Source organism: Brachyistius frenatus, unplaced genomic scaffold (assembly GCF_029030835.1).
Source record: "Brachyistius frenatus isolate BFR_SWC_R1_liver_20210118 unplaced genomic scaffold, ASM2903083v1 Contig_3, whole genome shotgun sequence".
NCBI lineage: Eukaryota > Metazoa > Chordata > Actinopteri > Embiotocidae > Brachyistius > Brachyistius frenatus.
This window is the reverse complement of record NW_027210602.1, coordinates 2,867,064-2,895,051: the sequence shown is the minus strand read 5'-3', so window position 1 is coordinate 2,895,051 and position 27,988 is coordinate 2,867,064. Positions and strand designations below refer to the sequence as shown.

General features: G+C 40.9%; 2 protein-coding genes across 5 annotated transcripts in view; one reads left to right on the top strand and one right to left on the bottom strand.

Moving 5' to 3' along the window:
• Positions 1–5: 5 nt before the first annotated feature.
• rc3h2 (ring finger and CCCH-type domains 2) lies at positions 6–27,916 on the bottom strand. Of its 4 annotated transcripts, none has more exons than XM_069703093.1 (20): positions 27,472–27,916; positions 20,723–21,051; positions 20,488–20,605; positions 19,606–19,839; positions 18,524–18,699; positions 15,994–16,194; positions 15,675–15,807; positions 14,111–14,229; positions 13,533–13,645; positions 12,803–13,114; positions 10,823–11,025; positions 10,401–10,720; positions 10,169–10,315; positions 8,186–8,323; positions 7,044–7,208; positions 6,687–6,936; positions 6,071–6,155; positions 4,984–5,191; positions 4,598–4,761; positions 6–4,434 (listed from the first exon to the last, which is right to left on the bottom strand). In XM_069703093.1, exons 2-20 carry the CDS (start codon positions 20,951–20,953, stop codon positions 4,287–4,289), a joined length of 3,465 nt encoding a protein of 1,154 aa, XP_069559194.1. In that variant the 5' UTR covers positions 20,954–21,051; positions 27,472–27,916; the 3' UTR covers positions 6–4,286. The 4 variants fall into 4 exon arrangements, with proteins under 4 accessions (XP_069559194.1, XP_069559170.1, XP_069559178.1 ...); XM_069703069.1 differs by having other exon boundaries at positions 10,401–10,723; positions 27,472–27,915; XM_069703077.1 differs by lacking the exon at positions 27,472–27,916 and adding an exon at positions 23,214–23,467 and having other exon boundaries at positions 10,401–10,723.
• The window catches only part of jak2a (Janus kinase 2a), a 36,294-nt gene continuing 36,037 nt past the window's right edge, over positions 27,732–27,988 (top strand). Inside the window, 2 exon segments of the mRNA XM_069703056.1 lie at positions 27,732–27,868; positions 27,871–27,917. Of these exon segments, the coding sequence (XP_069559157.1) occupies positions 27,784–27,868; positions 27,871–27,917 (132 nt within the window). The 5' untranslated portion in view covers positions 27,732–27,783.

Sequence of the window (27,988 nt, the reverse complement as noted above, 5' to 3'; positions counted from 1 at the left end):
CACACTACTGTTGTTGGTTTATTATAGCATGCAATTTCATGTGCTCAAATTTTCCTTTTTTCATAACTCCCATCTCTCAGTGCAACACAGAAGCAGTTCGCTGCTCGGCCGAGCTGTCTGTGGGTCAGTGTAATACAGTTGAACAAGGCAGAAAATGCACAGAAGAATCAATCAGTCAGTAAAACAAAACTCAAACAGTTTTATCAATTATTAATAGCACATAAATCATCATCATCATAGGTTAGACTCAACTCCAGTCCAGCTTTACCATACAGTAAGTAAAAGGGAAACCTTTCACAATGAGATATTTCCAAGGAAATAAATGGAATACGTAACAGTATTATTCATTTTGGGAACATTTTGGATACGCTGTCTCTTAAGGATTGTATTTTTCCTCATTCTGAAACATTACACAACTGCCCCAATAATTTAAACATCTAAATATATCTGATTATCACAGGTTGTATAAATGAGCGTCTATACTATAAGTCCATCTAATGATGGTGCCAGACTGTATACAATGACGGATGTGTACCATCTCTTAAAAGTTCATTTACATTTCAATCGAACAATAGATTCGCAAAAAAAATGTCTAATACAGACATGAATAGTCAGAAAACATCAGTTCATTATGTTTCACAATCAACAAACAGGCTTTTTTTTTCCATATAATATAGAATAATGGGGAACTTTCCTGTCTAATATAAAATTTCTACAGTTTCAGCAAACTCTCAAAGTCAAAACAAGGAAGCAGACTTAGAATATACCAAGAAGGAAAAATTCCACAACAACAACCAAATGTGGTTATAACAATAATAGTAATAATAATATAATCTCTATTAAACAATAATTAATTTTCATGAGCAAGCAATTAAAATGCTACAAGCAAACTTCAGCACTTGACGTGGCCACACAGTGGGCATGTGCAGAACTCTTACAGCGCTGGGTGTGTTGTATCACAACTACAGAATCGTCATTACTCCTCCGCTGTCACAAGAGGGACTATATCGCATGCATGATGCAGGGAGGGACAAGGGGTGAAGGAAAGTGCGGAGGGGCCGCTCTCGGCCCCTGCTGGCAGTGATGGGGGGGCGGGCATCAGTGCAGTGCAATTAGCCACTACAGCAGTGCTCTGTAGACACTTTAAAGGAAACAGGGAGTATCACTTTCCACATTAGTTCAATACTCACAATACTGTGTTTCTGTACAGTAGTGCCCAGCCCTTTCTCATGATAACACAAAGAGCAAAGCCAATACTGATACTGAGACGAAAGAAAACACTGGCAAAGTAAATATTGTAAAATAATATAATCAGACTTAACACTTTAAACCAGTTATGCTCTGGGTGAAAGGGTCAGTTGTCAGCAAGTGAAATTCAGGTAAATACTTCCACAGAATATTCAAAGTGATGAATATAGAAAAAGCCAAAGTAGCTGAGCAAATTAAATCTTCCCTGAGTGATTCAGACAAACAAGGATCTGGCCTCCTCTAATGGAACAAGGCAGAACTACAAGAGAAGAATATCCACAACTTGACTGCAGCCTCTCCCCTTCTCACATTCCAGGTGAGGAAAATTAAAAAGCTGTAGGACAACGCAGGGTTTGATTGTACTGTACACAGCATGGCACTTATAACGTTACATGACTTCAAAGGTGAAGTTGTAAACAGATGTAGAGTGACAGTAGGTAGCTGAGCTAATTTAACAAACTGAGAGCAGCTGAATCCCTGCACCAGCCCTTTGCCTTTGACGGTCAGTAAATAACCCTAGAAAATATTTTTCAAAAGAGCATTATGACGTCACAATGAATCATCCCATTCTTCTGTCTTTATACCCGCTTCTCTGAGCAGCTGGGTGGAAGATAAGAGAGAAAATGGTCACCATCTTCCGCCATTTCATTATTCATTCTGGTTAAAAATAAATTTACTTGAAACTCCCTTCCTGTTAATGTATAATCTGAGAGGATTTACCTCTCAGGTTTTATTTTAAAGGTACTGTAGCTGAGGGGAGAGGAAACCAAAGAGGGATCTTGAAAGATTACTCCGTCCTCCTCTTCTCATTCCACACACATCTCATAAGATTTGGACTTAGGTGTAAACAAACTTAGAGAGTCTTCATGACTTTATATCCTGAATATCTACAATAAAATGGGTTCATGTTTTCATGTCACTACAACTAAGTCACACATGACAGGATGCCTCGTGTCTATAAAAGGGAGTGAGGCACAGCAGGGCTGTATGGAAATCACATATACTAAACAAAAGCACAGTGAAGTAGACTTTGGTGGATCACAGAGTACTGATGACAGCACATCTGACGGCCAGCGAACGCAGACTAACATTAGACATCATGTCTACTGTTGGGATGCAAGATATAACAAAGAAAACAAGAGTAACAAAGATCCTGATACAAAATACCCCAACAAACAACTTCACAGAAGTTAGCAATGCAACAAATAAAACTAACCGAAACGTTTCAAAAAGTCAAACAAAGATTTAGCACGAAAGAAACACAAGAAGTGGTGTCCCTCACTCTTGTAGGCTTCACCTTGAAACATCACGGACAGCCTGTGAATATTAATAACATAAATGTGACTGGACCGGAAAGCACAGAAATGTTATTTCCAGTGTTGAGTTTTTGAGATCATGTTTCTGTGTGCGATAACACCTCTGAAATGAGACAGGGAGTTTGTCTCTGAGCATTGGACAAAAGTCATTGTAGAGCCAAACGTTTAGTTTTGTTTTACACAACACCAAGGAGAGAAAAGGCCACTGTATTGCACGATTGTGTTGTGTGCCCGCTGCACTGTGTGTGCATGTGCAAGAGCTGAGAGACTGTTTCTAACTTACAATCAGCAGGATCCGTTGCCAGTACCACTGCAGGCACACAAAGATGAAACAATAGCTTTTAAGATTGATTGTGAGTTTATGTGGCTTGTGGAGAAATCTATTTAATTATGTTAACCTGCAGCAAAAATTTCAGTTTCTGTTCCAAAAAGAGCTGCTTTCGGTTTTTTAACAGAAACCAAGAAATGATGTGAAAGATATTCTATTATGGATAAAAAAAAAATAAAAAAAAGTAGAAAACTGGCCTCCACCGATCATTTAAACTCAATGATAACAGTGATCAATGATAACTTACAAATTCAGTTTATGACTGTGTCCTTATGTTCCTGTTTACAATCCATTACAATCGAGGGATTTCAAAGGTCAGCATTTGAAAGATCACGTGACTCATAAAAGACAGAGGCTTGTTTCACTATCGGCATATGATAGACCTCTGTCTTCTCATGTTTTCTCTGACGGGGTGGAGTGCACTGGCCATTTTTGTTCTCAGTATTTACCAGTAACATCTATTTTCTTGGTCTTTCACGGAATACTCGAGAAATGGGATGAAATGTCAACAAAGGCTGTAAAACTAAACCAGTGGCATCAAGCTAGATGAAATCATTGCCACATAAGGCTGCTCAGAGAAGGCATTACTTAAACCCTAATATGTTAAAAGACACAAAGACATGAAAAATAATTGTCCGATATCTTAAAGGGGGGACATTTTTACAAGGGATGAAATAACCCTGCTGTTTTCTTTAATCTATATAGCTATGTGGGGCTTGACTATAAACCTGCGCCTGCTTTGAAGGAAACGCTACTTTTTTCCAAGGCACAAGCTAAAAAAGCAATTAGACACAGCAAATTACACTCAAAACATTGTTTGGAGAATAGAAATAAAGGAATTGACAATTTACTGCAGTAAATTACTCATTCGTACCTAAATTCGGTAATAGGAGAAAAGTTTTGAGTTCTTGTTGTTAATTGAGGCTTCATATGGGGAAAAAAATTAAGATTACGTAAAGGAAAATGTTAAGATTGTCTCAAAGAAACCTTAAAGTAACTGAATAACTGAAGAAAACTCCCTTATCATATTGTTACCTACAGGCTTTTGCTGACAGCTTACGTGAAGACATAAAAAAAAAAAAAAAAAGGCCTATCAAATGTAAGTCATCTTAATTGACCAATCAGAGGGTGAAAACTGGTCATGTACCTTATTAACCATCAACAGTGATATCACAAAACTCTCTGTGGAGCTATACACTGGTGAAAACTCCCACTTAAGGGCAGTACAGTTTGTTTTCTCTTGCCCCCTGCAGACTGCTGACCTACATCTGTCAAGTTTTATTTAGGCATTTGATTGACACATATGAAGGCTGGAATTAAATGGTATTCCCTTAACCAGGACCTGGTCGTGGGTAAGTGACTCAGCTCAAGCTCGGTGCAGGTCAGTGTACCCCTTAGTTTCCATTGAGCAGCATCTCTGTCCCAGGCGTTTTAGGACAAGCCCGGTTGGACGTGTCGCCCAGTCGAGGAGGTCCAGTCCGGAGCACCAGCTTCCCAATGCCCAGACCTCCTGAGACTAACCCTCCTGGAGACAGAGATTTCCTGAAAAACAGGGGGGAAAAAAAGAAGGACAGCGGCAAGAAAGAAAAGAGTAAGAGGTCAGTACGGGCAGAGTTTCTGTAGATAGTTTTTTCATCACACAAAAGTCAAAGATGACTCAGACTGATGGCGATCCAGTAAAACAGCAGCTTCCATGGTAATTCACCTGAAGGCCATCTTTTTCAGCAGGTGAGCATCCATCTTTTCTGTTGAAAGACCCTCTGTTTGGGGGTGGTCCTCTACAGGGGATGAGAGGAGGGGAGATGAGCAGGGAGGACGGAGGAGGTGGGAAGCATCCTGAGACTGTGGGGTAGCCAGATCTAAAGACTCCTGAGAGGCAAAGACGATGACAAGAGAGAGGATGAAGAAGTTCAGTTGCACTTCAGTGTGTTACATTTAGAGTTTTCCCAATTTGTTGGATGAAATTCAACTGGTCAAAACTTGAAATTCAACAAAACATAAATTGGAAAACAATCCAACTACATCTTGTGTCGATGTGTTTTTAGTATATGATCTGTCACACTGTTCTGGTCTCTTCATAATTGTACCAACCTGAGATTTGATCTCCTGGTGGTCTGAATCCTCCATGTCCAGAGCGCACAGTTCCAGCTCAATGTCTCGGTCTGGCTCCGGTTCACTCTCGGCCCGGTCCCGATCCTGGCTGAAGGCGCTATGATGGGCTTGCAGATCAGACACAATTTTCTCTCCACTGCCTATTGAAGTTCGACGGGCATGCAGCTCCGACGCACAAAGCTGCTCACTAAAGAATACACATACAGACAATATAAAAAAAAATTAAAAAGTAGTTTTACACTTTTTTAATTGGGAATTTCTTGGTAACACAGAACAAAGATGATAATGAAAATGAAATAAGTAATAAATCACATAAATTCATATAATAAAACATTATTCTTTGTGTTAATGACCTGGCAATGAAATAAAAGCATTGTGAAACATACAAATTTTTTGATTTCTTTAAAATCAGCATGTTGGAAAATATGTAGACTGCAGAGGACACTTTTTATTTCAGGTTTGTAAACCTAAAGATTTATTGATAAACAGCTCGGTGTGTCAGTGTTGTTGATACGCAGGGAGGTTTTTTTCTTATCAGCTGTAGTTTAGCATCATGTGAGACATGCAGGAATATACAGCTGCAACAAATTTTTTATTTTAAACTCCGCCTCCACAAACCAGTCCGGTTGCAGTTTACATCCACATCTGCCTAGATTCATACAATAGATGTAGTAAAGACTACGAAGGAATTTCTCCAATAAAGCTGATTCTGTTAGGCACAAAGTTGTAGCCATGACAGCAAACAATACTTCAAATATGGACATCTTCAACCTGACAGCACAGAAGAGTCATACAATCAGCACAGTTTCAAGGTGGACACCAATGAATAGTGTCATCAATTCAGTCTCCGACCAAATGAGACATGGTCAAAATCCCCCCTTTTGTTCCTTGAGTTATGGTGTTAAATATTGGCCAGAAAAGTGATTTTGCAGGATATTATGAAGTCACAGTAGCAGTGACCTTTCATCTTTTGGATATAAAATGTCAACACTTCCTAGTTTTATCTCATTAGACGTTTGAGGGAAATGGGGGTGGAAGTCTAAAAACAGAATTTTAATTGTTGTACCTCTCCAGGAAACTAGAGTGGCTGGAAGAGTCTGATCCTCTGGAGCTCCACCTGTAGTCACTGTGATCCAGGTGAGGGTTGTAATCTACAAGAAAACAAAGGAAGTGCAGCAAAAAAATAAGGGAATAAATAAATCAAAGCTTTATTTACTTTAATAATGATAATGATACATAAATTTAGTATTAAAATTTTAAAAAATGCATTTCTATATCTAACATAGGTTACACAGATAAATGTTTTAGCGATAAGGTGACTGAAGGGATGGAATATAAAGTATTACTTTTGTACAAACAGTTCAAAGTTTTAAAAAATCTGATAAGAAAAATAATAAATGGATCCAAGTAATAACATCATCACGGTGAGGGATACATTTTACAAGTCATAAACAACTTGCCAGAAGCCAACATTCAGAGATAGACTGTAAAATAGATTTTGAAAAGTGACTCAGAAGATTATATTGTTGCGGTCTCCTCAGAGGGGTAATTTCAAAGTCTCATTGTATAAAGAGGAAAAAACAAATTCATTTTACATCCTATTCTATGACACATAATTGCTCTTCTTGTTCCATCAATACTTCAACTGTCTTCAGTGTTTCCACCAGCTCTCACTTCCTTACCTTTGAAGTTGATGGGTGTGGTGCTGGCACTGCCCTGACAGGCCGTGGCCTGGACAGGGCCGGTGGTGTGGTAGCCTGTGCGAGACGCCCTGGAAATGGCACCCCACTTCGAGATAATGGGCCCCTCACTGAAGGGAATGATCGGGTCCTCGTCTTTCAAGCGTCTGTAGTGATCCAGAGAATGCAGCCATCGCTTCCCGACACTGCTACTGCTAACGCCACCACCTCCACCAACATTACTGTCCAACTCCTGCATGAGAAAAACACAGACACCTTCAGAGAGCGATTCCAAACACTGATGCAGAACCAAAGATATATCCAAAATAACTTGTCTTTTGATGTATGTCTGAGTCTCACCGAGTGCTCTGAGCAGGAGTGAGCCGAGGTGTGTGTGAGTGTTTCAGGCTCGAATGGGCTGAGGCAGGGGCCGATGGTACCACAGGACCACGGAGAGTAGTGCGCTAGACTTTCCTCGCCTCTGAACCTGCATCCCACGCACTGACCTCCGCTACTTTCCGCATGCTGAAAGACATTTCAAAATAATTGTGAAACATATTAATTTGCTTCTTGTGCAAGACACTTTTTCATATTGCTAAATCTGGACGGCACTGCCTGAAGTTGACAGGGATTACAAGGATTTGTTTTCAACTCCGGGGGCAGCTGAGGACAAAAGCTACAACGTGACCTTTTGCTAGGCTTTTGCTTTGAAGGGACATAAATTGCAGCTATGGACTATTTAGCTGTGAAATGACTCTGACTCGGGCGTTCGTAGTTTGCATTGGAAGATCCAAACCTGCAGGTTAGGTGAATGGAGTATAAAGTATCAGGCTCATACACCCAATATTGCAGCCTTGGTTTCTCACTAGTTTGAATTAATGCACTTCCTGCCAGTGCTGATACGCTGACACTTTGCAACCCCTGGGGCGACCCCTGCTTCTTTTTGCCCATGGTCTTGTTTGCTTATTCTCATTATGCAGAGGCTTCAAAATCAAATCGAAACTGGTAAACAAACACTGCAAAAGTCCTTGTGGTATATTTAATAAGTGCTCCATTTAACAGCGGATGTCTTCATGAAAACATGTCTGACATGCTATTCGACAAAGCTTTTCTCAGCTGAATGTCTGAGTCACTGCTTGGTAAAGTCTCTTATTCTCTCTATCTGTTTCACATACACACACACACACACACACCCCCACACACCACAATTGTGCATTGCTATGATATCGTCCTCCACAGTTGCTAAGCAACTATCTCCCTCTTAAATAGCATTGGACACAGCTGAAGCATAAGCTTTCGGGATATGAATTAAATACAACATATTTTAAAAGTGGTAAAATACGAAAGCATTTCACTACTCTTAGTTTCACCTAGGTGCAGTGAGAATATTACTAAACTGGTCACGGTGACTTTGCAGTGTTAAATGTCATGCCTATAAATGTAATTTACGGTGTTCTGCCTGTGTGTGTGTGGACGTGCTGTCGCTCTTATTTGCTTTCTACCTCTGTTCCAAAGTCGATGGTGAAGATGGGGGAAGACTGGGAGGGCCTGTTGGCATTGTGATGGTGGTGATGATGAGCCCACTGCTCCTGCTTCCTCCTGAACAGATCCTCATAGCCCAGAGGAACACGTCCGTAGTCCTGAAGAGGGAAACACAAGGGAGAGGAGAGAGAACACATCATTATTTTAACATACTGGTAATAATAAGAACACAAAAGAACAAATAATTATTTTAACAGAATAATACAAAATTTATTTGAACATGTTATTTAGTGATGATGTCATTAAGTAGTGAACATCTAACTGAAGCCATTAACGACGACTGAAATTTAGTACCATTCAGGACCAAACTGGACTGCTGGCAAATACATGAACAACACAGCTCTTTAAGTTTTCAACTGTATCTCTGATTGCACTTAATGTTTTATTTGCACATGGCAGCAGGCAGAGAAGCACATTCTGAAAATATGAGGATTGAAACAGTAAACAACTATACAATACAAGGCATTGTAATACAACTCTCAATGTATTCATGTGACACTATTGCATGTCGTTTTAATGTTTCTTTAACATTGATATTTTAATATGGTTGCCACATGTTCTGGTCCATCCATCTTTTTTTTTTTATTCTAAGGTGTATTGGTACCAGGTCACAATAGTTATTTTTGAGGCTTTCTTTTTGCATTATCTTACTCTAATTTTGTCCCACCATATACTGTATTTTCTGAAATGTATAGGAATCTTTTTCTTCTGGCTGGCTTTTAGCAGTGCATGAACACTGAATGTCGCAAAGGTCTGAGCATTGCTGTAAAATACTTTTAGCCGTTTACCATAACACTGAGTTGTTTTCACTGTTTTCCCTTTACATTTGAACAATTATTTCCATAAATGTACCCAGTATTGCAAAATTGGCATACACCATAGTACTGCAACAGTCTAACTGGTAATACTATATGATGATGTGAGAAGGAGAGAAGTGAGTGGGTGAGGCAGAGACATATTTGGGTGAGAAGTGGGAGGACTACAGAGGAGGTTGAAGCTACATACTGCAGCTCTGTGACTGTCAGGGAAGGTGGAGGTGAGATGATATGTGGGAGTGAAAAGAGAAAAACTGAAGGAGGAAATGTAGCTGGAAAGAAAGCTGCGCTAGATCTGTTCAGTGTGAGGACAGACCACCCTCAATTAATATAGATGATATCACTGGATATATTGGATCTTACTCAAGGGATGTTATACAACACTGAGTAAAGTGACACAGTAAGAAAATCATCTTGTTACTCTCAGCAGAGAGAACCACTTTTTAATTATTACGATTCAGTCAATTATCTCCCTCACTTATCAATAATGAATTTCTGTTTGAAAGAATAAAACTCTAAATAAATGCCCTGTTGGCACTGCTGCTGTCAACGCCGGAATAAACGTCATCTCTCCAAAAAAATGTGTCACATTTATTGTATGCTGCTGCAACTGAAGACATATGTTGTTAACAGAAATTATATCCCTCCACCCAAGGGTGTAGTATTTTTATTCAAGTGAGGAAATAAAATGTCCACAGTTTTCTTGATTTGGTTTAAATTCATTGACATGTTTTGAGTGTTTGAAGGTCTAAAGCGTATGATTCCAGAGAGCCAATAAAAACAAATAGATTGATCAAATTTGTTGGCATTACATTTGAGATGTGTTTTATTGATTCACAACATCAACCTGAAGCCTATTATCCGCTACCATTTGTGCTGTCAAAGTTACTCCGTTAAGCGACAATAAAAACACAACACTCATAATTTGAAATTATAAGCCCTCAAGCATTATATTTTACAGATATCCCTCATTTCTTAAAAAGGCTTCTATCGTGGAACATGTTGTCTCTGAAGTTAGATAATCTCACTTGACGGTAAATAATCCAAAACTTTAACTTTATTAAATTAAAGCAATAGAAGTAGATACTCTCCTTGGCCATGGAGTAAGATGTGTGTTATTTCACCTACCCTGTGCAGCCCTGCGCGGTGTTCGGCTCCTGAACAGTAGTTGCTGTCTAGAGAGTTGAATCTCTCCCTGAGTGGAGGCTGGTAGACAGAGGAATGCAGCACCTCTGGAGGCAGTGAGTTACTCCTGGCATCCTCTCTGTGGTACAGCTGTAATAGTAATTATCATCATTATTGGATAGAGTTAAAGAAGAATCAGATTATATAGTCATATGATAATTAACAGAAAGCTCACCTGAGGCCTCCATACTCTCCTGCTGTCATAGAGGGGAGCGTAAACACCATGAGCAGGGGCCAGGGGCCCATACTGAGGCTGTCCCGGGTGGTGATGGAAGGCAGGAGGTCCCATCCGATCCCTAGGCGGGTGCGGTGGGTGGGGTGGGTAACCCGAGGAAGAGGAAGAAGGTGGGTGTGACGTTTGAGGGTCGTTTGAATAAGAAGATGGCAGAGGGCCAACAGAAGGTGGCAGAGAGGATTCTGGGACATTGGAGGATCGGAGGAAGCGAGCCATACAATGTTTGTGAGGAGGATGAAGAGTTGATGGGTAGTAGGAACCTGCTGGAGAGTAGGAGGGAAGAATAAAAAGAGAAGAGACCATTCATTTGCACTTCCTCAAGGGAACAATATTATAGAGAACAGTAAGTAAAAAAGACTCACAGGTTGGTGGATAGTGGGCTGCATCATATGCAGAGTGGGGCTCCTGGTAGTACAGCTCTGACGCCTGAGATGGATGCGGTGCACGCAGAATGAACTGACCATGTTTGGGTAAAGGAGCACTACCGTCAGCCCGCCCAACTGTGGTCAAGGGTGACGCCGCTGATGAGTGGCTGACGGGAGTCCTGGGAGGAGAGATGGGCTTCCTGATGAAGAGAACAGCAACAAAAAAGAGAACGAGTAAACAAATGATTTCTCCTCAGGCAGAGCTGGAACACCAACAGTTCTGACCTTCCAAAGAGAAAATATATGTTTAGTTTCTCTGCCAAAATAACATGCAATATGCAATATGTTCAAATCCATACAACAGAGGACAAATGTGGATCTGTTTTAATTAATTCAAATGTAAATGAAAGAAAAACACATTTTTGGATACATTAATAATTACATGGAAAGTAGTTGGTATTATATGTAACTTTGTACAAGATGAACTATCCTGCATGCAAATATAAGGTGCGATGAGAAAATGTTTATCTTGCTCATGAATGGAGCGCAGCACAGTAATGTGCCTGGAGCATAGGGAAGCAATAACTTTAGTGAGAAAGTATTCCAAGTTATGGTGCTTGATCAACATCCGCACCTGTGTGACACGTGTTTTTGTGACCACTGGTATGTGTATTTTGTGTGAAAGAAGTTACAGGAAGCCAAATCCAGCAGGTAGGAAGGATCGAGAGGGACGATATTGTTTTTGCTGGTGAGAAACTCGCTGACAACAAGCTGTCATGTTGGAGAACCTGTGTGCCATTGGGCTACAGTTCAGGCTGTTTACTGCTGAATTTTCCTCAGACGCCTCAGAACATCACAGCTGAATTCGGTGTTGACAGTCTAGCATCTTGGAAATGTCAAAAGAAAGCCACAAGCTTGCTCCTGCTTGTGCTCCTGACCTGATTTTTCTTCTTCAGTCTTTGGCCTGGGACACACCGGCTGAACACCATGTGAGTGGCAGTTTTGATTTTCATTTTGGCACTCATTAACAGGTTAGAGCAGCCACAGTGCTTGTGTGGGAGGTGCGTCTTTGGCACAAGTCATGCCTCGCATCTGCTTCACCTGATGCTTATTTTTCATGTGTGCCACAGGCGGCTTCTCGCACAAATAGAAAGGGAAAAGATCTGTGATCACATGTGTACCCAATAATCATGGCAGAAACCCAGTGTAGGCTCTAATTACATCATGGCAGTAATTGTACAGGTGAAGGGCAGCATTTTTCCGGTGGAATCTCCTTCCTAAAACTCCTCTGTGTTGGTGTGAGTGCTGCAAAGGGAAACTGGATGATTCAACGATAAGACTGGCAGTAGTCGCGCTGCAGGAGACATGTTGCAAGTGTGGACAAAAATAGGCTAACGAGCCGAAGCTTTGCAATGACGTAGATGTAACAGATACGCTAAGTAGGCAGGGTGTCCCAGGCCTTAGACAGTGAAGGTCTTCCCCTCTTGAAATGTGAATGTCACTCAAAACACTTTTCACCCTGCTCATTACTTCATTGCTGCGGGCATTCTGAAGCTTTTCATTTAAAGATTTTCTCTGCACTCTCTGTTTAAGTCTCAGGTCCATGGTGAAATTGCAACGTACCAAGGGTCACGTAAAACACGTCCAGCACAGGTGCTGATGTTGATCAAGTGACGAAGCTTAAATAAACACAAAAGTTTCTGCTTCCCCCTGCTCCATGCACAATACTGTGCTGCGCTCCAATCATGCACAAAACGGTTGATATTTTTGGAACACACCTCTTATTCATTTTATAATGTTGATTTTTTTTTTCATATTGTTCTTTTTTCCTTGTTGCAATTATTTATTTATACAAATCTTCACTTCACATAAATAGCAAAGCAGTGCTGGAAGCCACATTAAGATTGATCACAGGGTTAAATGCCAACAACAGTAGGTATTCAAGCACCAGTTGATAAAGTGGATGAATAATCTTACTGCTCTGTTGACCCTGACGGCGCTCTGTTGGTGCCAGGCAACCCGTTGGACCCGCTGGTTCCATTAGGCACAGCTCTCTTCATGTCTTCCATCATGTCGGCTCCTCTGGAGATCAGCTGGGGGTGAGCCAGGCCGGAAACTCCTTCTGCCATGGTGGCTGTGCTCTCCCAGGAGCCTTTGAGCCCCGGCCCAACTCCAGCAGACACATCAGTGTGGATGCTGCCCTCCATGGTGAAGGTTTTATTCATGACACCCGGGGCTAAAGGGAACGTACGACTCACACTGCTGCTCTTCTTGTTCCTCAGTCTGAATCTGTAAAAAGTAGGAGGTGGTGAAAATGTAAAACCTGCTCAGAAGAAAACATCTCAATGAGGATGTTATGATGGGATATTTGTATATTCTGTGGAATAATATTACAATAGAAGACCTTTCCTATTTGATATTTAATTCAGTAAACGGGGGAATTGGCAAAGGCAGTGTGGATGCAGGTGAGGGCAGAGACAGAGAAACAGTAAGCACATCATATATGCTACAGACCATTCATGTAATGTACATTTTTGTCTCAGTTTATCAAGAGCAGGATTCTTTCTGATATGTTCTGTTAATAAAGTGTCAATCTGCTTAGGAAACAGAAAATAAGTCTGATGATTTGAAAATAAAATTTGAACATCAGATACTTTTACTAATTTTAGATCTAGAGAAAATGGAGGTTATGTGAGTGCTCACTCACTTCTCCAACTCATCTTGCGTGTGTGCAAAAGTACAGTTGGTTCCTCTGGGACAGCCTCCCTGCTGACGAAGATCTCTGCACATGCTGGTCTTATACTTGCTGTTGGCCTGAGGCTGTGAAATACACAAACACAATGCACATCAGTGGGAAAATTTAAAAGAATGCAAGGACAACAGATGTATCTCTGACAGAAAAAAAATATTTCAAAGCTTTTCCCAAAACACTGAACACTGTACGATGTTTTGTTAAGAGACCAGGTTCAGTCCTGACACATGGTTTTGCACGATCGGCTAATTGTTAACAGCTGCTTTAATACTGTGGTATCCGTTAAATAATTGATATTGATTTCGCTGAGCACACAATCATTACTGCTATGCTGTTAGTGGCCAGAAACTATTCAATATTGTTTTAGGTGTCTTAGATGCCACGGAAATAACAAAGTGTGCGGCAGCATGGTGGCATTTTACAGTACCCGGAGGCATAGTTTCTCCCCGGAGACTATCAGTAGTTACAAATATAATGTTTATGATCTCTGACGAGACTGCAGCACATCTCATCATGAGATGATATTAGTGTACCTGTGGAGTGTCGTGGCTCTTCTTGCTGAAGTTCTGTATGAATTCCACCAGTCCATGAACCACCAATTTTACAGCCAGCATCACACTCTCCAGCTCCTGCCATGATGGTGTGGGAGCATCTGCACACACATCAAGAACACACAGTCTGTTCAGCAGAGATTCTCACTGCTGCAAAGACTCAAAATCGTAAATAATAATATCACAGTAAGTCCAGCAAGGTGCAAATCTAGAATTTTAATGTGTATCCCTTCTGAATATATTGAATAAACTTGAGAGATCATTGAGATTTGACACCATTGAGCCAGGTTAAAAGTCTTAAGATTATATACTTTTTGGATGCATAAATTTCACCATTTATCTTCATGATATAGTCTGCTAACTAAAAGAGAGACCGAAGGCAAAGTAAAGGATAAAATAACAACACCAAATTAAGAGTTTAGAGCCAAGCTAGCAGCTCTGTGAGATTGTAATTTGGGACTAAATGCTAATATCACATAATGTCATGGTAATGTTTTCCATTTTCACTATCTTAGTTTAGTGTGTTAGCATTTTAAGATTTGCAAATTAATACTAAACACAAAGTACAGCTGAGGCTTTTGGGATAGTTTTCAAGTATTTAGCCATAAATCAAATGAAAATCAAAACCAAATCCTAATTTGATTAAGGAAAAGAAAAAATTATTACATTCACCCACAGGGGAACATGCATGTCTGAGTCAAATGTTATGACGTCCACCCCTTATTTGAGTATTGCACTGAAGGACTTGAATGTCAGCTGTTAATTATCCCCGTGGCTTTGGCTTAGGACGCCAACCATGAATCGTAAAATCTTTGGTTTGACTTTGGTTGCATCTTTCTTCTATCTCGATCTAATAAAGGCATAAAAAAAACCACATTCATTTAAAAATGTCATCCTCATGGTGGTGCTAGAGGAAAAGTCAGGACACCACCAAAGTCAGCAGGTTTCATCCTCTGAGGTCCACGAATGTCCCCACAAAATTTCATTCCAATCCATCAAAAAGTTGTTGAGATATTTCAGTTAGAACCAAAGTTGCGAACAGACTGAGGCTGGCATCCTTAGAGCCAAGTATCATCCATTTATCACCTCTCCTGCCTCAATATTGTTTTTAGTTACCAAGTGATTTCTGTTGAAGGTGAGTAGTACAGTAGCACAGCGGGGATAGCATCGCTGTGGCGTCATCTGTGTGACAAATTACCTGTGTTAATGTGGCATGTGTAGTACTATCATTTAAACTGTGGCAGAATAATATACTGTCTGATGATTTGTCATATAATGCCAGAAGATGGTTTAACAGAGAACCACAATTCAGAATGCACTTCATTAAAATGTCATTCTTCATCATTGTGCGTTGATTAATAAATGTTTGACACACAGGATGAATCATAGTTTTTTTTTATATTGTGTTTATTTGCACTCACACAAACTGCATTCTGGTTTGTGAGTGACACATTTTGCCTGTTTTCTTCATCCCCTTCACACTGAGAATTATTCATCATTCAAACTGAGTGTCTATTCAGATCAATGCTGTTTAGCAAGGAAGTACCTGGGTTGTGGTCTATGTTGGCAAGTAGTTCCAAGTGTGGTCTAAGGCTTGTGAGGTTGGCAGGGTCTCCTGTCCTCTGCAGAACGATTGTCAGCTCCTGGACGCTCTTTGCAAATGACTCCGGGGACTGCAGCTACAGCAGATGAAAGGAGAGTCAGTCTTTAAAAAAATAGAGAACATATACATGTATTTATCCTGCACTTCTCTTCTCCAGTGCAATGGAATTTTAAATGTGAATTCAGTAGTAAGGACTGCTGCAACTCATAAGGCAAGTGAAACAGTATGTTACCAATAACACGTTTATGAATCGTAATGGCACCTTGTCAATGATGGACTGCATATGTGACTTGTGGACCAGGTCTCCGTACAACAGAGAGGACCACTGCTCGGGTGAGATGCGTAGACCGGCCTCCATTGCGATGTGGACGATCTGAGCGTCGTGTTCTCTCCTCAGAGCCTCGTATGTTCGGAACTCTTCCTTCAGCTGCATCAGTGAGGAGTCCTCATCCCGCTTAGTCACCTGATGGTGAGGACAGAGGAAGCGACGGTAGACAGAAGAGAACGTTTTTATCTTTTGTGAGACTTTTGACTCCAACAGAGATCAAAAGAAGAACAATCAAACCTTTAGATAACCCCAAAATGAAACTTCATGCACTCTTATGTGTACATGGCACTGAAATTTCAGTTAAAGACCAATAGTTTAGCATTCTGGCATCTCTGGTAACATGAAAATGTTTTATCTTTTAATTGTTATGCCTCGGCACCAGCGACAAACGCGGCCAAACGCATTCGTTTTTGGTTCGTCTGTCTGACTGTCTACGTGTCTCGTGCTTGTGACGGCGATAACTCACAAACTGTCTGAGAGGAAATGTCTTCAAATTTGGCACAAACGTTCTCTTGGGTTCAAGGATGAACTAAATCAATTTTGGTGGCCAAAGGTCAAGGGTCACTGTGACCTCACAAAACACGTTTGCAGCCGTAACTCAAAAATGATTTGCCAGTTATGACAAATTTTCACACAAATGTAAAATAGGATAAAATGACTAAATTACATTTCATACCCAAAAGATCAAAGGTCAACTTCACTGTGACATCAAACCACTTTTCTGGCCATCATTCAACGCCACAACTCAGGAAGAGAAGGGGAGATTGCGACCATATTTTACATTTGATCCGATACTGAACTGTTGACACTAATATTAAGTGTCCACCTTTAAACTGTGCTCATTGTATCGATCTTCTGTGTTGTTGTGGTGTTGTTGATGTGTGTGAAGCATCCACGTTTTAGAATTTGTTGCTTTAATACAGCAACATGAAAATTCAAAGCATTGTCTCCTGCTCTAGCATGTGTTCCATCAGAATCAGCTTTATTGGTCCAATTCTTCACTACAATTAATGAGTCTCGACAAATACGGATGTTAGGTTGATGAGGCATACAACTGGGAGGTGGTGATTCTATATTTTTTTTTAAAAACAACATACAAACACAGTACATATTCACCAGAATTTGTGTTCGTATCGGCAGAAAATCAGGTAATTAATGTAATTTTGAGCCCATAATGAAACAATCCAGTTATGGTATACAGTACATTTTAAAAATGAATGTGCTTTGGAACAATTTCACATTTGTATTTTGACCTGCATTAAGTTAGTTTTGCCAATGAAATAATGAAGTTTCATTTCAGGGTGAAATGTTCCTTAAAAATAAGATGTATTTCTTTTCGAGGTGTTTCAAATGCTGAGAGTCCTGTTTGCAATTTTCCAGGCAAATGTAGCAGAATTTACGAACAGATACTTTGTCCATATCTGGTGTCTTCAGACTTATAAACTCAAATTCAGATCATACAAAGGGATTCTCCCTTTCTCAGAATCTGCCCTATGAGTAATCATCATTAGACACCAATACATTAGACAACACAACAGCCAACGTTAAAAAAAAATCTGAAACACACGACACAATCAGATTTGATCAGTGTTTAGTCTCTTGCTGCTGTCCCTCCTCTAAAACAGTTCTGTCCATTTTTCTTTTCATTCTTGTATGCTCGTCTATCTTTCTCTGGATCTCTGCTCCGTCTCTCTCTCTCTCTCTCTGTCCTGGAAGGCCGGGCAACAAGGGCAAATATAGACTGCTGTTACATCACAAGTAGATAGTTGGTATTTCTGCCCTGCCAGCAATGTCTCTCATCAGATAACAGGCACAGAAATACACACACACACACACACACACACACACACACACACACACACACACACACACACACACACACACACACACACACACACACACACACACACACACACACACAATATATCTAGGGGCCCATATCCTCATTACAGATACTTTTATGAAATTAGTCGTGTCAGTATTTAGGGAGTGATAATACATAACAGTCAAACTGGGTCATGTTAATTTGATGATCAATCCACAGATGAAAAAAGAGGTTTCTAAAGCTCACTCCCACATTTTGAACAATTTTAATAAAATGATTTGTTACATTTAATTAAAAAATATGGTACTGACACATTTAGTTTAATTGTGGAAAATATTGTGTTGACAAGAATATCAGTGTTGGAAAGCACCTATATGGCATGAAGACAACCGCAGCAAAGTAATCTGTGGTAAATAAGGATCTAAATACCCTTCATTAATGAGGTCATTGACTGTGGCTTGTGTTCTTGGGACAGCACCAAACTCAGGTTCTTTTATTGAGTCTAACATCAGTAAAATTTAAAGAGCTGTGGTTTGCTTGAGCACTTAATAGACCAGTTCGCTCACATGTTGTTGTATGTGCACATATTGGTTAGTTTGTTGTGTATGTATGTCTGCAGCTTATTCACGATGCCTGTACCTTGAAGCAAGAGGCCCTGTAGAGCAGCTGCACCACGTGGCCTATGCTGGTTTTGGAAGCCTGGGGGAACCGAGCCTCGAGCTTCTGGACGACAAACAAAACCAACACCTTCCTGGACAGAGCTGACCCATCCTCCAACGCCAGTAAAACTAGCTTCAGTGCATCTTCTTGCATAGCTGATGAGGAAGAGTGTGAGGGAGATGTGAGGATAGAGAGAAAGAAGGCAGAGGGGAAGCCAGAGTGACAGTAAGAGTATAAGAAGAGGAGGTGAGGAGAGAAAAAAGCAGCAGTTTCAGTGACATGTGACCAGCCCAACACTGCAAACAGTAAAAAGTTGTATTTTCTACAATGATAATAAAAAACCTGAAATACATAGAAGTCTGTTTCTACCACACAGAGGTTCTGAAAACTAGGTGTCCTCAGACTTTTAAAAGATCTCATTCTGTTATCATGATGGGAAACACTTTCCCAGTCAGAATCTGCCCTATGAGTAATCATCACAGGACACCGGGCACCAGTACAAGCAGTTTGAGTGTTTGATGAGGCAATTTAAAAAGCAACTTCTGGACTCGCTCAGACTCAGGGTCGCCACACCTGAGAAAGCAGAAAAACATCCTTAAAATGCCCACTTTCAGAACGACAGACATTTTATGTATAATTAATGAAGTGTAAATCCATCAGGTTTACTGGAACAAGGACTCAGGAAAAGCTAGTGTTGCATCCAAATTAAGATAACTTAAGGTAACATCTATAATTTTTGTATTGAAAACGTCTGTAATACAATAAGGCAATGAAGCATGATGTTTAACTTTGTCTGTCATGACTTTAGCACATATCACAGATCAATAAACTCAGTTAACACTTTAATTGCACTGCCTACATTCACAACAAATCCACAACAAGATACATATGTTTAATCCTAATTTAAAAAAAATATTTTTTATAAAATAATGACAAAGGAAAAAATAATTTAGAAATCTGTGTGGCTTTGTCTCAGATATATGTGTTTGAGTCCAAAAGTAAGTATGACATGCACATCACGTGATACATTTGTGCTTGCGTTGTAGGTCATGCACGCTCACCAGGTCCCAGAAACTGGCAGCCACGCGCCCTCACCGCTGCCCAGAGGTTGGCGGACAGTTGCTGGGGGTTCTGGTGCTGCAGGATGAGCTCAGTTACCGTGCGTTCCCCCAGAGACCGGCCTGCCCGCACCGCCCGCACACGACCCTCCTCCTCCACCAGCTGGCAGTTCACCAAGGTCACCAGCTTCCTCTGCATGGGTCTACTGAGCACACTCGGACTCAGGGTCGCCACACCTGCAGTGAGCAGCAGACCAGTTAAGCTGTGCATCTCTCATCACAATGAAAACATTTGCTTTATTTAACAGTCCTTTTTTTTCCAATTTGATAGTCTTTTTCTCAGTTGAATTGTAGAAAGAGCAACGAAGAAGAAGAAGAAAAAACTTCATTGTCCTTGACAGAAAGAAAAGAGGAGCAACAAGTGTGAGTCTGTCACAACCAGCTATGTACTGTTGGTAGATGATGTTCATCTTATGTCTAACCTCCCACCACTTTCTCCCTTTTTGTTGTTCATTCTTCTTCGGAAACCAGATATGATCAAATGTGAGTTGTCCAAATGATGTTATTAGCCTAAGATGATGAATGCTACGACAGAAATCGAGCAAGCAAAGACCTGGGACTGCTGTCAGTTTCAGTCATGTTCATCTTTCCTATCTGGTTAAGCAGAGAACTGAATTTGTCCTCCAATACCATAAAAGTACAAAAGCTTCCAGCGTCATGAGAAGTGTGAGAGGTATGAATGCCAAGTTCCACAGGCAGCTCAAGCTGCAGCCCCCGCACCATCAGCATGAAGAGCTTAATTCTCTTTCACAAAATGTCCAAATGCATCGTCAGAAGCACGCATGCATGACAGAAAACACTTGCGTGCGCACATAAATGCAGTACCTTTTGCTCCGCTGATGGGTTTTAGGTAGAGAGCCAGCTCTTCTACACACACCCTGCACACCTCATAGTGTTCAACCTCTGCTGCACTGCTCAGGCTCACCGGCGGGACATCTGGGACCTAACATGACAGCACACACAAACACAGAAGATATAGACACACGTGAGGAGAACAAAGTTTTGAGCAGTCTCACCGAAACACTCTGATATAAACAGTACTTCTCTCTTTCCGCCTCACCTGAGCTCCAACCAGCTGCAGCAGGGCGCAGTTGACCGGCAGCAGGTCGATATCGGTGCTGATTGGTGTCTGATCAAAGGGGCAGGCCTTGCGGTGCAGCTTGTGCAGGCAGGTCTTGCACACCGTGTGGGAGCATCCCAGGCTGATGGGCTGGTGGCCGCTGCTGTCAAACTCGTTGTAGCAGATGGGACAGGACAGGAACTCTGTCCACTGGGCCGCCTGCACCGGCATCCTGCCACCACACCACTGAGGGAGGCGTCGCCGAGCTCAGGGGGAATGCATGACAACGAGCCCCGACGACAGCGCCTGCTCGCCAGTGCCAACGGTGACTGTGAGGGACAGGAAGTAATGATGTTTTAGTAATTTAGTTTATACATATAGTAGTACAGTATAGTACATATAGTTTATATATAGTATATTTATAGTTTATACAGATATTTCGAGGCAGCATCTTGTAAGAACAATGTAACTTTATCTCATGAACTGGAATACATCATGTTCAGCAGAGAAAGAAGCAGTGTGTTAATATTAGTGTTACTCTTTGAGCTCTATCAAGAACAATGAGCATTTAGCTGAGTACAAAGCCAGTCCTCAGTCCAAAAGTCATAAATTAATTTGATCAAATGTGGGTGCTAACCATCTTAAAAGCACTTGTAATATTCGCAACACATATTGCATGAAAAAGAAGCCCCCCACTGTGAACACAGTTTTAAGTCCACATTTCACTTATCTCATTACAAACATGACAACAAGCCAGTGAAACAGACAATAACAATAAAAGTACGAAAGAGAATTCATTTCGTTCAATTCATGTTGAGAACAGAAATGTTTTCTTAATTAGCAGACTGATCAACACAACTACAGTGGACATGTACTGCAAACGGTAATAGATTTTGCAACATTAGTGAGAACCAAAAAATAAATGTGTGAGATTGTGAGCTGAGAATCAACTTAAGACTGAGATCAGACATGCAGAGTCATCTTGGCACATTAATATATAAGAGCACAGCAGCGTGCACACAACTGATCAACACACAATAATGCCGGTTGAGACGGATGGAGCTGAATCGTAGCAGCATCCTGTTAGAGGGAAAGTTTGGAGGCCGTACTCTTTGTTTATGTCAAATGTTCCCAAATATTTTTTGGAACTGACTCTTATTTAATTTTTCTTTTCTTATAAGAAAGGAGGCGAAAGAAGAATTCCAGGCAAAACTTAGCTTTAGTATTTTAACACTAAAATACTCCACTACCAATTAAATAGCTTTTTTAAAAACATTATTTGTTATACAACAGCCCTAGCAAAAAGATACTATATTAAAAAGTAAACACCCTATAGTAACACCTTATTAGAAAATATCCATACACATGATACCCACATATAAGCTGCCTTATGCATGTTGGTAAGACATTGACTTTTTAAGTTACTATTTTGTCTCAAACAATGAATTTGGATATATGTTTTATGATTGAGGAAGACTGTAAAAGCTACTGAGAAGAGAAAATAAATAGTGAATAAGAACTGGTGGGCTAAAGATGCAGCCACTGATGGATTTGATGAGAGGATTCTTGTACATAGGCAAAGTTAATGCCATTAGATTAGCCCTGTGTAGATCTGCAGCAGTTATTTTGTTTCTTGGTGCTGACAGTAACAGCATCACTAACATCTTGAGAGTTCTGCTTTTATTCCTGCTTTACTTTGATCTATCTCGTCATTTTTATACTCAAACCTTCCACTTTTTTTTATTTCTGAAAACGTTTCATGACTGGAAATGTATCTCTCTTTACATAACATTAGTGTCATTGGATATTGACCCCCTGTAGCTGATCAATCCTTCCATTAACCAAAAGCAAAACCTTCCATGCAATAGACAGAAACATAATAAAAAAAAAAAACATAATCCTTTTGAGTCCATTACTCAAAATGTTGTGGACACTGTGTGCAGACTGTGAGCACCTGTTGCTTTCTTTGTCTGTTACATCTGTTCAAACTACTCACAGAAAGAACAGCTGGTACCCTCACAAAGCAGGTGCCGTGAAAAGATCTGCTCAAATGGGTTTAGAAGTGCAGGAAAATAACTCTAACTCGTACATATAAAGTGAAGGAGAAAAACAGCAGTTAACTGATTATACCGGTTCTGAAAGGAAAAAAAAACTGGAGGAACCAGTGTGTCACTGTGCAGCTATATTTCGGCTACATGAGCACAACTTCAGGGCTATTCACAAAGAGATAATAACTATAAACAGCATGGTGTAGTCTTTGTTTATCAGTACAAAAAAACCTCTCCTGAGCTTGAAACAAAACCTTTTGACGATCCTCTCTACAGTAGGAACTAAAGTTAAAAGGAAAGTGAAGAAGGAACTGCAGGCATTACGCAGGTGCTGTATTCCACATTAATTGACAAATATATCCAAAACTTCGCCACAAAATGCACTTTAAAAATAAATATTTCAAAATATCCATCATCTATACATATCATACATGGCAACGTACCAGGTATAATGCCCAATATACGCACCTCCCGCTGTCTGAGCGCGCTCCTTGGCCGCGTGGACAGCTTGGCTCTGTCCTCCTCGCGCGTCATATTTCCTTCCGCGAGGAACCCAAATATAAAACCGATTAAGACTATTGTAGCCCACAAACTGCCGAACCCCTCACGAAACGGTCACATGGGGGTCCTTTTAAAGGCAAAGAAATGTGGGGAGTTTTGCCCATCCGGATAAAGCTCCTTCTCTGTGTGTTCGCAGATTAGGGAGTGGCGCAAACTCTGGGTGCCAACTGGTAACCGCGATTCACTGGCTGCAGTCACGTTGACAGCCACCTGTTCCTGTTCTGAGCAACTGCTCTACACCCTCATTTTACAGCGAGTCCCTGACAGAATATAAGAAGTCTGGCCTTTGCGAGAGCTCCAACCCTGCCTGCAAAAGCTGCGTGGACACAATCTACACTGCCACACTACTACCAGATTAATATGCATGAGTACCTCACATCAGAGGGGGGTGCACAAAATATCCCGAAGTCTTCCATTACTTGCACGAGTGGGTCACTTCTCATATATTTAGGCAAGCATGCGACATGCACACATAGAAAAAGCCCCCACATTCATGAATACTTCGAGTCTTGTGACAGGGAGAAGTGGGCGTGTATTATTGCAGCAGACCACAACTTCCTCATCAAGATCCTCTCTTTCCCTGATTATTTTTAACGTGAGGAAATCAACCTCTGAGCTCTGTTTGTTAAGACTTGTTCGTGGCTGCAGTAGTGCGATTCTCAGCCCTTTGTCTTGCAGGAAAAGTTGTGGATGTGACATTTAAATCAGCATCCTTTAATGTCCACTTTTAAGAGCAGAAATCTAAGTTAATTTGCTGAAATTGTTCAAAGAAGTCTTTGTAGACCTGAGCCGAGGGCCTGCTGAGCCACCCACTCGACTGAGTGGAGGATGAGAAGTACATTGTGTCTTTACAGCCAACAGTTGGCGAGCTATCATCTGGCTCAGGACAGCAGTGAGTCCTCACTTGGCCCCCTCAGTGTGGGGGAGGGCATCTGGAGTTTCCTTTGGCGTGTCCCAGAGAGAGAGAGAGACACAGAAAAAGCTTGTTTGGAGAGTGTTTTTCAAAAATTGGGAGGCGAGGATATTTTTACAATAGGATGACATTTGGGCCCCCCTCACTGTTCCAGGGTCGTTTTTAAATTTGGATTTGGTTTAGGCTTAAAATGATACTCAGGATTGGGTTGAGGTTATATCAGGGGATGATGTTCGCACATTAACACATCTTTTGAGCTGTGCAATGGGAAACTCCAAATAAAATCAAGTAGGATGGCACAGCTGAATAAGACAACTTAAAACCATGTTATACATCAAACATAGTTTAATGAAGCTCTTGCCAGTAAGCCAGGGTAGGATTTTTTTTTTTAGAACCATTTTTGTATAGCTCTAATATTGCGCACAATCCAAGTTTTTCACTAACATGTAGCTTGTTAGCTTTGTGTCCTTGTCACAGTGATTTCCTGAAACAAGGACTCTGAAATCAGCAGCGCAACACAGAAGAGAACAGCAGAAGGAAGCAGAAAGCTGTAGTCAGCCAATGAGACTCCGATCTAAGCAGTACACACCCACTAGTAGACATGAAGGATTCATTTATAGCTGGAGTATGAGCCAACGTGTAGAAACAATGCATGGATATGTTTGTCATGTGCTCGTCACACCTCACGTGTGTGTGTGTGTGTGTGTGTGTGTGTGTGTGTGTGTGTGTGTGTGTGTGTGTGTGTGTGTGTGTGTGTGTGTGTGTGTGTGTGTGTGTGTGTGTGTGTGTGTCTCACTGTATAGTTTCTGATTGTGTATTACATTTTAACTTTCATTTTGAAACTCCAGCTTCAGTATTTCTGTCGGCCCAGCGGAGTGCAGTGGCACAGTTACCTCTATCGCACCTGTCAATATGTAGTGACCCACATCAGGGACAGCAGTACTGTAAAGAAGTGCCGAACGGGTCTGTGTGAAGCAGAACATTTGTATTTTAAGCCAATTTAACAGGAAACCGTTTAAAATGTAAAATTGTGAAACACTTTTACTGCTGTTATGCTGCGTCTGACAAACTGCCATGATAGATTTGCTCTGACAGCTTTAAGTTTGGGGCCTCCAGTTCCAGATGCACACATGCGTACATACAACCATAACATCCTTGAACCAATTCCATCCCCGCTTTCTCACTCCATGTTTCCTGCCAATCTTGAAGGCAGGAAAATAAATTAAAAAATATATAAAAAATTAAAAAAAATACAAGTTGACAGTGAAGTGAAAGCAATAAGGGGTCTCAGAGCGGTTGATCAAACCCTTCTGCAACACATACACATATAGTACAAATAAAAGGAGATAATAAATGGACACGCACGCAGTGCACAGAGCATAAGTTGAACCTAAAGCAGAGTAATGCAAAGTAACTTGAGGACAACTGGCGCCTTCTCACTGCCACTGTGACCCCAGACTTAGAACATTCCATGCAGTGTATGTGCATGCAATAATACGCACATAAGTGCGAGTGATGTTAAGGGTGGCGTGTTTGCACAAGAGACACAGATTTATGAATTCAAGATAGAAGAAGATTTAATAAGCACAAAACAATGAACACTAATTATTATCGTCTCAATTTTTAATTTAAAAAGTACATTTTGATACTAATCACGATTCAAATATATTTATTTTGAGAAACGTGAAAAATGTGCACACTGTTTTTGGTATTTCAAAAAGGTTTAAATGTTTCCTATAACATTACTTTCATCCCTTTTGTAAATGTGCTAATGCAAATAGGTCTTGCATGTCCACACACTGTCCCCATAACATGAACTACAATCAGAAATTCAACATTGTGGAGCCGTCAACACATCTGCCGAAGAGCAACAGTAAAACACGTCAACAAGACTGAAACTTCACACCCACTGCTGACAAAAAAAAAAAACTGAAATACTTTGATATTAAAGTCTACATTTTATATATTGATTCCGAGTGGAAAACGTTACCCTGTGCTCAAAATAGAACCCAGATTGTGTTTGTAACTCATTTAGGAAGTAACACCTCTGTGCTGTTAAGTAGAAACAAAGCCTATAAACTCCAGTGAGCAGGTGCATGATGAAGGAAAAGTTAAACTTTAACCCTGAGAAATGATGATGCTTGTTAATCTTTTAAACGACTCTCAACAGGCAGACAAATCCAATACACAGCACTCAACTACAAGGAACAAAACACTAATGCAGTCTGCAATGAAAAAAATCACATTAAATCACATTATATGCTGGCATTACCATGCGCATCATTTTAAATGTTTGTTTCTGTACGGCAGCACAGGGCTATAATGGTCCCAAAGTAGTTTCCCCGCAATATTAAGAAAGTGTTATTCCATAATTCATCACAAGATCACTACAGTTGTTATACCATGCGTTGTCACTTGTTTTTGAGTGTACGGTGGGGGTATGTGGGTTTGAGGGATTATTTATTCATTATGCTTCTCATCACTGTATGGGGGTAGTGTCTGGATGGGAGGCAGGGCAATCATACAGCTCACAGGCGGCTGTTTTACACAGCACATACTGTAGAATAGGCCTACTGGCTGTGTCTGCAGTAACAGAAGCAACCAAGAGTTATGCAACCTGACTGAACCATCAGTTTGTTTCACCCTCAGATAGTAATGTTAGAATATCAGGTTGCTTCCAGTTGCAGATCAGCAGGTGATATAGTAACCTCCAACATGGCAGGCTGCTGCATAGTTAAACTTTATGATGATAGTAAATAATATGCAGCACTTCAACTTGGAAACTGCTCTGCTGCGGCTCAGGCGGTACTTCGAGAGCAACAGTGATGTTACTCCATACATTTCACATTTGTGCAAATTCCAGTCTCCATGCATGGGAGCAAACATTAACCAGCCTCCACCTACAGCAGCGTATCTACAGCTTCATAAGGCATTACAGCATGCACTCCAACTCTTCCTAGAAAACCCTGGTGTGCTTTTGCAGCTGACTATAAGCTTAGGTGCTTCATTTTAAGCACAACCCGCCTCCTTATAATATCCCACCAGCACCAGTTGCAGAATGACCTAGTAGCCAAATGGTTCCGGGTCTAATGATATCATTTTTGAAACACAATGTCTCTTTTTCCACTGAGATGCCCTAAAATATTAAAGGCACTTCAAAAATGAACACAAAACCTCAATCGAAGCAGCAGGAGAAAGTGGCGCGCACCTCTGGATAAATGACTTACCTCACGCACTACACCAGAGCACCAGAATAAACATCTTCAGAGATCCACATGAAAGCATCAAAATAATAATAATAATTTTTTTTTTAAAAAAGGCTCAGTTGTTGTAAAACAGCCGCAGCAGAGAGATGATTCCTGAAGAGAGCGTGATACGGGACTGCATTTCAGAGCATTAGAGACAGGTGCCTTGGACCAGTTTTGATCCTCTGCCCCTCTTTCCGACGGTACGTGACGGACGCTCAGGTGCTGTGAGCTACACACCCTCGGCTTGGCAGACCAAGGCTGAGAGGAGATGGTGGTATCGCTCCGCCGGTGATGGTGCCCGAACTGCGCCTCGGTCGCCCGTCCAGAAAGCTGCTGCACGGCTACGCATCATGCATTCTCCGCCCGAGACGTGTTTTTTGTTTTTTTTTCCGCCTACTGTCCGGCGGCAAAACAGAAACAATATGGTGAGTAATTTGTCGGAGGAGCGCAGTGTGAAGGGCACTATTTTAATGTTGTGAGCAAGGATAAAAAAAGA

Excerpts from the sequence above, each read along its gene's own strand:
- rc3h2 (XM_069703069.1), bottom strand. The coding sequence starts at position 20,953 with ATGCCGGTGCAGGCGGCCCAGTGGACAGAGTTCCTGTCCTGTCCCATC. Across the intron at positions 7,209-8,185 it reads CCATCGACTTTGGAACAGAG|CATGCGGAAAGTAGCGGAGG; the intron begins GTAGAAAGCAAA and ends AATGTCTTTCAG. Across the intron at positions 5,192-6,070 it reads CACTCTAGTTTCCTGGAGAG|TGAGCAGCTTTGTGCGTCGG; the intron begins GTACAACAATTA and ends TGTATTCTTTAG.